A 10570-nucleotide genomic window follows, 5' to 3' on the forward strand; every position below is an offset into this window, starting at 1 on the left:
TGTGGTCAACTTATAATTTCTTCTTCTTAAATATTTTTTAAAACCTCTGCTCTCTGCAGTACCTGCTTTTCACCACTAGATACCAGGCTTCACACAGGTTCAGGTTTACAGTTTGGCAACTGCCTAAAAATGTGCTTTTATTGTAGTGCCCCCTAGTCCTTTGTCTATGTCCTTCATTTTTTCTTAATGATCTGAAATCAAGAAGTCACAAATTGAGAATCAATTCATCAACAAACTACACTAAACTACAACAAAGAGAGTGAATGCTTATGAGACCTTCGTTACAGTAAAAAACTACTGTAGACAACTTTAGAACGACTCTTTTATTTTGAAAAAGAAATGTTTTAAGTCACTTGTAGCTTTGCCTTAAACACAATCACCTCCAATTTCATGTATTTTTCTTTAATTCCTTTTTATAAATTAGAATGGTATATTATGCATGCAATACCGCATTAACCGCTTAGGTTTTCATCTTCCACAGAAAAAAATTAGATAAACACAAAAATCCCTTAAAAGTCCAGATGAAGCTGCTTGGAAAAGGGTGGTTGGAGAAGCCACAGCATGAAAGCGATGTACACAGTTTGCGGTTGCATAGTACAGTACATGAAGTTCCTCATTTTAAAACAGCATGCCGTTTTGTATTGCACATTACTGAAACTTTGTATACTGGACCTTGCTGTTGTTCCAAGTGTCCCACATGGGTCGTTGTCTCATTTCAGCACATGTATACAGCAAATAGCATCTCTCAAAGACATTATGTACATTGATTTGTTATAAAAATAATCGCCAGCAAATATTAATCTATGACTTTTCTACTGGAATAAATATTTGTTCTTTTGCTTCTTTTTTTTCCTCTTTTGTTTTACATTTTACCAAAGAAAGCCCTCCCTATAAGTTCAGAATTTTGTGGTCGCCTTGAGATTTAATCAGTGAAAAATAAAATTAGTCATGAGCTTCATTTTTGGCTGTGGGTAAGTGTCAAACAAAAGTAAGAGAAAGCCAGGACGGAGAGTTATTTTGAGATTTGTGAGCGAGTGTGGCGTCGCTTTGTTTAGATCTAATTCCACGACTCAAAATGGCAAACCTCTCATCATTTTAGGGCGTTCCCAAAGAGAGGGAGGGTGGAACACTGGTCTGGAAATCCCTTCTGATTGTCTCAAGCAGCCCAGCTCAACATTAGTTGGATTGATTCTGAATGGAACATGGCTCCCTGTTCAATCAACCAATGGGATTTATGCTATGGGGCAGAATGAGACAGATAAGCGTGCCTGTAAACAGTAGCATTACACACTTTAACACTTTTTTTTTTTCATTTGCAGTCTTGTTTCAGTCCATAAACAGTGTACAACAAAGATATTAATGGGGAATGTGGGCAAAAACATCTAATAATCTGTACCCGTGTACTAGATTCACATTGTAGGAACAGTTGCTTTTTCTTTTGTGCTATACAAGTTTCTCAAAATTAGTTTCCCCTTTCATCCAGATCTATACAAAGTGATCTATTAATAGAAACACCTTCCATTGTTTTGTATTTAATAAATTAAGAGCTGCTTTCAGGTCAGGCTTTAGGTTGCTGTCGGGGTATAAAAAGGAGGAGGCGTGTGGCGTTTCCACCATGCTCTCCTTTGAAAGTTGCTTTAATAAGGTCTTGCAAATTAGGTCGCTTAAAGATATTTTGAAACTGTGTCAGGCTGTAAAATTCTTCTGGACAGTCAAATATCTCTTATGTAGGGCAGAGCTGATGTCGACTTTACTTTAAGATTCAAATAAAGACTTTGATACAGAGCGTGGCGGTAACAGATGAAGCACTTTTAAGACGTTCCTGCTGACGTGTTTCTTTAGAAACTGAAGTCTGTAGTTCTCTTCAATTTTTACTTAAATGAACATCTTCCGGGCTGGTCCGCCCACATTCTGTTTAAGCCCCGCCCCTTTCCAAGTACAGCTACAGATCATTGAGTTGGTTGAACAGATACAGATAATGCCAACAGTGCAGCACGTCATAATGCATACTTTAACATAACATTTATGACTGAATTAAAAAATGGAAATGACCCTAAAAGCAGCAACTCCCAACTTATTTTCTTTTCAAAGCAGTTTTTGATTAATAATTTTGGTATTCAAATCTTAACTATTTAGATAGCACTCTTTATAGATCTTAAGACAAAAAATGTATTATATTCGTTCTATTTAAGGGAATGGATCCTCTATTGAGACTGTATTTATTTTCTGGTCCATTCACTGTTTAGCACCAAGCTAATCTGGTGCTACAGCGGTCACTACTGTACATCGTTTTTGTCAGAAAGGAAGGAAGGGGTCTAAGTGTCAAAAGCAGCTTCAACATTTGTCTAAACATGCCAAAGAAAACTTCTCTGACAAATATGTGATTATACTGTACATATCTGATATCAGAGAGCAAATCAGGAAAAAAATATTTTTCCCTGGCAGTGTGTTTTTGGTTCGTTTATAGATACATTTTTCTACTTTTAATAATTTATCGCATTATTAATTTAATTATTAATCTTTTATCAGTTAATTTATGTCAGGTTTGGTCCTCCATACAAGTAAATAAAATACCATTATTTGAATCATTTTGTGGCATAACAAAGGATTGTTGTAGTCCAATGAAAGTAAACAAACACACTTTCTGTGTACTGTAGCGTAGACAAAACAAAGACACACTGCCAGAGAACACATGAATCAGATCACACACTTCAGTCAGTTTCCTAGTCATTCCAGAAAGATCTCACTGTCAAAATCTACGGAGGCTACGAGCAGCCAAAAAGTCTCATTACTGTATTATCTGGAGGTGACAAACTATTCAAATAACAACTCTTCTTGTGGTTTTTCCTAATTATTACATTTTTATCACATCAAGATAACAACTTCACCAATCTCAGAACCCATTGGCTATTGTGTGATGATTTAGCCTCTGGGGGCAACTGCCAACCTTTCAGGCCTTTGGATTTCCAGAAAATGGATAACGGATATCCAGGCAAAGACTTCCTCTGCTGTCCGATTCGCACGATAGCCGCTGGTTTCCGAGACTGCCTTTCACCCAATGCGTCCCGCTTCCTTAGCTCTGGACACGGACTGTTTACCTGCATGCAACCAAAGCCCGCTCAAATGTCATTGGTCAATACTACTCAGACTCTAAGTCTTGGTCCCTCGTATAAAGACTTATATGCAGATACTGTTCTGTACTGTTCATAGAGATAAACTTAACTATCTCAGTATTTCAAGATAACAAATGGTTCTGACTTTCTCCGGATGCCTCTTTCTGTCAAAGATGAGAGGAATGAATTTGTGGCTAGACTATGTAGACTAAGTACATTGAACGAAAAAAGTGTTCTTTTCAATTTAATGTTCTTTATTTACCCTAATGCATTATTAATTTAAAGCCTGTTTTGTTTTCAGGCTAAAAAAATGGCTAGAACTGTTTGTTATCTGAAGATGAGAAAATTAAGTCAAAATCATCTTAAAAAATAAGATATGTACAGTATATTATGATAATGATAACAAGCCTTATAAACATTATCGACCACAGCAGCTATCTCTTTCCATACAAGCACCATGTGGGTTGGGTACACTTATGATCTCCACTGAACCTTTTTGTGAGGGCTGGGTTGTTGTTGTTTTTTTTTCACTGTTGTTGTTTGAGTGCACTTATAACATAATTCTGAATTAATAGAAGCTGTTATCGTTATAGTGGCTCCACCTTTGAGTCATGCAATCCAATGAAACTTAAAACTTTCAGAATGACATAAACCAATACTTAAAGTTTTCTGTTAGCCATTTCAGTGTTTTGAGTGAAAAACCCCAGGGATCCAGAGAAATCATTTATCTGTAATTTGGGCCATCTTTTACTTTTTTTCATTTTTTCGGAGAAAGGTGCCCTATACTTCTACAAACATCAACTTGATTACACTAGGGTTCTATTTTAAGTTTGGAGGGAACATGCTCTGCAGTCAGGACAACATGCCAGCTACACAGAGAATGAACATGATGCAACCGATCCTGCCATGTCACATTTTTAATGCTTTGATCCCCTAAAACCACAGGAAGGAATATTTGATGGCCGTGAACCAATCGCAAGACTTAACCAACACCTGTTCTTTTGTTTCAATGCTATACAACTTGTATTATGTTGATAATAAATGCAACCTGTAGTTTCAGCAGCAAATGCTCTTCACGGTCGATCACACCGTTCCCAAATCCGATTCCTCGCGCTGGCAGGGTCAAAAATATCAGAGAGAACATCCCAAACTGCTTGAAAGGTTCTCATAGCATTGGTTTCTATGCTGGTCCACATCTTAGCAACATCAAACGGCATCTCAAGTCGTATTTTGCTATTGTATTTCACTATACTAGACAAACTGTCGCAGCTATTGTCTTCTCTACCTCTCTAAGTGCTTGCTGTTAAGAACAGAAGCAATATTGCCTTCTCCTACAGTGTAACTGAGATCTGATCCCAGCACCATCAGAATCTGCTCCGCTTATGACGGTGAGGGTCTTCACCCAAATGAAATCCTAAAGCTATGCTACAGAAAAGCTGGCCTTGCTCAAAGTGACTTTCAAATAGCAAAATAGTTTGGGAATGTGAAGCACCAGTTTTCGAAACTAGCAGCCAGATATCATCTGCACACCCCCACGCAAACCCACCACCTACCGTCTTATCCACACAATCAGGTGATTTAGAAAATTGGACCTCCATATCTACACCTCGTCACAGGAGAATCCAGAATGCTAGGTACAAAATATCAGTGAAGTGGATGCGGAGGTTGGTCATCTATCAGCATGCAATAAGCTAAATGGTGAGGGGATTTATACATGGCCCAGGGTAGGGGTCAGCAGCCTTCAGCAGTCTGTGTGCAGTGGACTTCCCTCTGACCTGGTGCGATGTCCCAGGCACGTAGAAGCCCATACACCATCACCATCTGACCACTATTCATAATTAGCTTGCTGAGACAGGCAACAAGCACAGTCTGCTTTGCACATCTGCTGAGCATTGTTAGTACAATCCCAAAAGGTCCCAGGAACAGAAATTTAAGGAATTCATTTTACAGCATTAGTTAATGTTGGCATCCTGAACCTTGTGACTACTCGCGCTGTTGATTGACGGGGTTTGCCCTGGCAGCTTGGTTAAAAACAAACACCTGAACATGATTTCGTTGGACTTTTAAAGAGAAAAATAGCCAGGTAGACAAAACAAATGAACGCGATCCAAAACAAAAAGGTACAATTTGGGACCATCTTGGCTCTGTTGCAGCGTTTATTTCAGGTGGAATCTGGGCCGTTTGGGCCCTGGTGATGATAGAAGTTGGCTCAGAGCCGGTGCCGGGAGTCATGGCTGTAGCTGCCCGGTGAACTGCGATTGCGATGTGGCTTGTATGCATCCTGATAGGGGTCCTGGTAGTCCTGGTAGGGGTCCTGCTGCTCTCGGCTATGCTGTGAGCCAGAAGACATGCGGTTGCGTCCCTTGTGCGCCCGCTCGTTGTGGTAATTTTCGTCCGATGTCATCAGGTTACGCCGCTCATTCGGGGTGGAATGGTCTCCCGTGTGGTTGCTCTGTCGCATTCTTTGGCTCTGCTAATCACATGAACATACCAAGGACACAGGTAAGGCTGGAGACAACACCAACAGACAATGAAAAGACTGGACATCAATGTGTAGGATTCGGAAAGGTAACATTATCCTTTGTAGAATGTGCAATGTGTAGAAGAGGAAGGCCTACTGTGCTCACACGTAATTAAACACTAACATACATATGGTCCATTTTACCCATCTACATTGTTTTGGTGTGTAGGAGGAAAAATATGTAAAATCATAAAACCTGATCTATTTCAGAAACTGTATAAGTCCTGATTAAGAAGGCAAGAACTGCCCTTGAAAAAGAAGTTTATTTTTTCCCCCAGGTGAGTGCTCACTGATGTTGAGTTGACCAAAAAAGGCTGCTTTGGAGGTCTGCACTTAGTTCCGTTTTCTTAGGTTCCTATGTTGCACATCAGCCATAACAATATTTTGCTTTTAATGCTTGCTAAGAAAAGGATGGCGAGTTTCACCAACTGGCAGTGTGTTTGAGGATTATGTTTTATTTTGTTTACAGGGCCACCAGACTGTTCATAATGATCCTCATAATAATACGTAGATTATGTAGGTTGAGGAACTGCAAACGTCATGCTATTGCTTCGCTCCTGATGTCTTTAAACTGACACAAATGCTCATTTAAACTAATGAAAGGCTCATTTTTGACAGACATTTTAGAAGAAATTATGTATTTGGTTTTCAAGAGGCAACAGAAACACAAAAATGTAACTACTTGCTTGGTTTTGTCTCACGCATATATTTAGACATGGTGTGGAAATGCTTGAAGTCTAGCCACTGTTCCTCTCATATGCATTTTAAATCAAATATACTGTAGAGTCAGGAGGTTTGGCAGATCCCGAAGGGTTTGAATAAAAAGCAGATTATTCCTGTTCTCCTGGGTTCCTCTCTTACCTTCATTATCTCCCCAATAACTACCCACAATCAGTCAATTATTCCCATAAGGGACCCTGGCACTACTGGATGTGTACCTGCAGTCCAGAGATGGTGGTGGGGTAGGGGGTGAGGGTGGTGGGGCCCAGGTTGCGTCCCAGCAGGGGGTTTAGGGGCGTCGCCATCGAGGTATGGGTCGCTTTCCAGTAGGCCTCGAGGTATTCGGCGAGATGCTCACAGGCGTCCTCCAGCTGGTTCTCGTCCAGGATGATGTCAAACATTTCCTGTTAGCGGCAGATGGTCAGAGGGGAGTAGGTATGAAGCTCATGATGGAAACGCAAATGATCTCCACACTGACATTGTATATGAGGTCCTGTTGTGTTACTATGTACTGTGTAAAGAATTATTATATTATATATTATTAGTATTCTATTGTATTTAAATAAGTCATTCTGAATATATAATGTGAATACAGAAAATACAAAATAGAGGATTTAGCGTGCAGGAGATGATTGGTTGGACTGAATAAACACCCATCTGTTGTGTTTGGCTGAAACAACATGAACTTTACTTAACTGAAGTCAAATTATGTTTTAGAATATGGTTAGCTGGAGTAGATTTTGTGAGCTGAAAACTATGAATAAATTTAGACAACAAACTCCAATAAAATTCAGAAACAGACCGAATATCAGATTAAATTATCATCCAATACCGATACCAATACCAAATCATATTGGTGTGTGTGTATATATATATATGAAAACATATATTTATAATTTCTTTCTGGTATATAATACAGAAAAAAATGCTTGTGGTAATGCATTGGTGTCATTGCAAATTTTATCCAGCAGAGTGCGCTGTGATTTAGTGTGTAATATTCTAATATTGTGCCAGACACAGTAAGAGAGAGGAAGCAGCTCTCAGCAAACTAGAATTGGTTGACAATGTATTTCACTTAATTATTCTTTATTCAGAGTTTCTGTAGATTTGGTTAAATGTAATACTTTTTAAGACCTTTGTAAGACCATACTGGCAAAAGAAGTACTAAGGATATGAAGGAAAATTGCTTCTGGTTCAATGTTGGTTTCATTTTGTATTTGTTACAACATCATCAATACAATTTTTCCCAAAACCCCATTTAAAAGCTAAACTTAAAAAATGGAACTTTATACTAGTAACATTAATGCAATCAATATTAAGACCTGTCAAAATCAAACTTAAGACATTTACAGACATTTCAAGGCCTAAAAGTCAGATTACTGGTTTATGGAAAATCTCAATCTAAATATATCGGTCGGGCTCTACATCCCATTAAAACTTTAAATAAACAGAGCCAATTCCAGATGTTCTAGGTGATAAAATATACTTGCAAAATAGTTATTTTGATACAAGAATACATTGTTAAATAAATTATATCTGAATCACATTTGAGCTTAGGAGATGTCTCTGAGTGCAGAAACATATTTGTGAACCAGTTACTGAAATATTAACATAAAAAGTAAAAGTAAGAGACAAGCCGAGCCAGTACATAAGGATGGCCACTTACTGGAGGACACTGGGCCAGTTTGTCAGCTGCCACAAGCTGCACATTCAGGTGTTTGCTCTGGGACTTCCCTCTGGATTTGACAAGCCTCTGCAGAACCTGGATGGGGGCGTAGGAAAAGTACATGATGCTCCAGTTACACTGAACCAAAAGTAGTTTTGGGTGCGCTCGTTTTAGGTCACCCGGTACCCTCCTCATCACATGATGAGTGTGAAAATCAAGTTCCTAACGAGCAACGGGATACATTTTTCCCTGTGACACAACTGAGAATGTTATAGTGTGTGCAGATTTAATTGGCTAGTCATAGGTTTGTCAGAATAAATATATACACACATCAGGCAGAAATAAGGAACCTTACGTATAAATGTATGACCAGATTGATTGCTGTATTCAGGGTTGTGGCAAATAGCCTGGCTTAATCCCCTTAATGTATGCCATACATTATGCATGTTAAAGGTGCTGTAAGTGATATTGTTTTGTTAAATAAGCGTTGAATAGCTCCCCAATCTGACAGCCATCAACGATATAAAGTATTCAGTCAGTAACATGGGTCACCCAGTCCCTCCTTTCTGCAGTTAACAGAATACATTTTCTGGTATCCCGTTCCCACTTTATCCAATCAGGAAAGAGAGCTTCACAAAGACGCAGTCCTCAAGGGCAGGCAGCAGAATGTCAGTGTGGTGACGTGGGGAGGAAGGAGGGGACTGCTAGCTGCAAGAACAGACAGGAAGTTGAAAAATGCCCGTTTCACTTACAGTACCTTTAATGTTCTAGCACCTTTATTGGTGAATGTCACCAGGGTTCTTGAGAGAAAACCTTTTTTACAGGTTTGCATATTAAAGTGGGTCTGTTATCGTAGGCCTGGGTCTTTCCTGGTCAGCTGTAGCAAAGCGAGCATTTTACATGCCAGGAGGGTGTGGTGTAAAACAAGTGTGAAAGTCACCTGACCAGGAATGTGACTGTCTTTAAATGAGTGCACCGTTTCAATCACTGTTTGAAGTCTTTGCTGATCTGTGGTAGCATCTGGGGGATTCTCTCTGTGAGATTATTCACCCTCCACACCCACACACCTGGTCTGGTCGTTGCTGTAGTCCCAGTGCAGAGGGAAGAAGTGCAGCAGACCTACTCTTCCATGCAAAGGTGCCACTGTGCAGATGACTTGGTGCAGATTTAAAGCCTCTACTGACTCCAAACACTAAGTTAAAATGCCTTTACTTTAAATGTGGCTTTAAAGCACAGTATTTCATGCTGGTATGCTTGTAGGGAACATTGTGCTTGTGCAACAAGTGGATTGTAAATATCAACCTTGAATATAGACCGTTACCTTTATCATGTCTAGGTGTTCTTGCTGTTTATCTCCAACAACTGAATGACTGTGTGGAACAGTAGCTGTGGAGATTATATTACACGCTTAAAGTATTGTTTTGTTCAGTTTTGACATTATGATTAGTCTAATTAGTCCATGTAACCCACTCAATAAAAGGGGTTTGTGTGGGCTAACAAAACACTACATAGAAACTAAAATAAAACTAGTTGTTAGTATTTGCAGGTCAAAAACAACATTTCAGGTAAACCTGCCACTGCGCTTGTAACAGAAAGTTAAACTGATCTTTCAGATGTGTCTGGCTAAGTCTTCCCAACATTTGTTACCTTTGGCGAGGAGACTTTAACATGAACGATGATGGGGGCCAGGGAGGTCTTGAGGAGCTGGGCTGGGTGGTTGATGGTGTCAGCGTCCAGCACCACCAGCTGCAGGGAGCGGGCCAACTCAAAGATCCTCTCAATCTCACTTTGCACCTCAGCTGGTGAGACAAAATGCAATTCAAATACAAATTTAGACATTTTTACAACTTACCTGCTGATTTGGTACTGGTATCCAGTGAAGTTCAAAGAACGTCTAGAAATTGAATTGTGCTTTGTTTCTTAGGAGTTGATAAGAGTTTAACGCATGTCAGTGTTGTGCTCACAGCACATTTCTGCTGCCCCAACTTGCATTAAAAAAAAAAATTTAAATCAGTGAATGCATGTTTGAACATACTGTAGTTTAGATAAGAATATATATAGATGATATATAAAATATATAAAAATGATGATATAAATACATATACATAATAGGAATTTACACAGGCCTGTCTAAACAGTCATTTATTTATCTTTTCTTGCATTTTTCTACATGTAAAGATTATGTAAAAAGCAGTTATGTTCTTACCTAAGCTGGAGCGAGTGTTGGATCTTTCAATGATGGCCCTCTTACTCGGGTTATTGAGAACAGACCTCTTGGCTAATGATATATCTGCTGTGACTCGTGTGATCGATATCCTGTAAAATGACAACAGGGGATAAAAAATGTTTAAACACAAAAACGGATTCACTTAGATGCATTTATAAGATCCTCACTGACATGCAGAGAAAATTATAATATATATACACACTATATATATATATATATATATATACATATTATAAATAGATCAACACTCAACGATGCATCCTGCCAAGAAGGCTACTAGGCGTGTGGTTGGCCAACACTTTGTCCAACATTTCTTAAGTATT

The 10570-nt window shown here is 39.0% G+C and overlaps 1 protein-coding gene across 2 annotated transcripts in view; it reads right to left on the minus strand.

Moving 5' to 3' along the window:
• Positions 1-3790: 3790 nt before the first annotated feature.
• Positions 3791-10570, minus strand: part of cacnb4b (calcium channel, voltage-dependent, beta 4b subunit) — a 24324-nt gene continuing 17544 nt past the window's right edge. For both annotated transcript variants that reach the window (XM_035678019.1, XM_035678016.1), the window contains 5 exons: positions 10227-10336; positions 9668-9819; positions 8021-8116; positions 6573-6758; positions 3791-5586 (listed from right to left, as the gene is read on the minus strand). In XM_035678019.1, coding sequence (XP_035533912.1) covers positions 5323-5586; positions 6573-6758; positions 8021-8116; positions 9668-9819; positions 10227-10336 — 808 coding nt within the window. In that variant the 3' untranslated portion in view covers positions 3791-5322. The remainder of the gene's footprint in view (positions 5587-6572; positions 6759-8020; positions 8117-9667; positions 9820-10226; positions 10337-10570) is intronic.

This window comes from Morone saxatilis, unplaced genomic scaffold (assembly GCF_004916995.1).
Source record: "Morone saxatilis isolate NCDOM2014 unplaced genomic scaffold, NCSU_SB_2.0 Contig6, whole genome shotgun sequence".
NCBI classification, from domain to species: Eukaryota; Metazoa; Chordata; class Actinopteri; family Moronidae; genus Morone; species Morone saxatilis.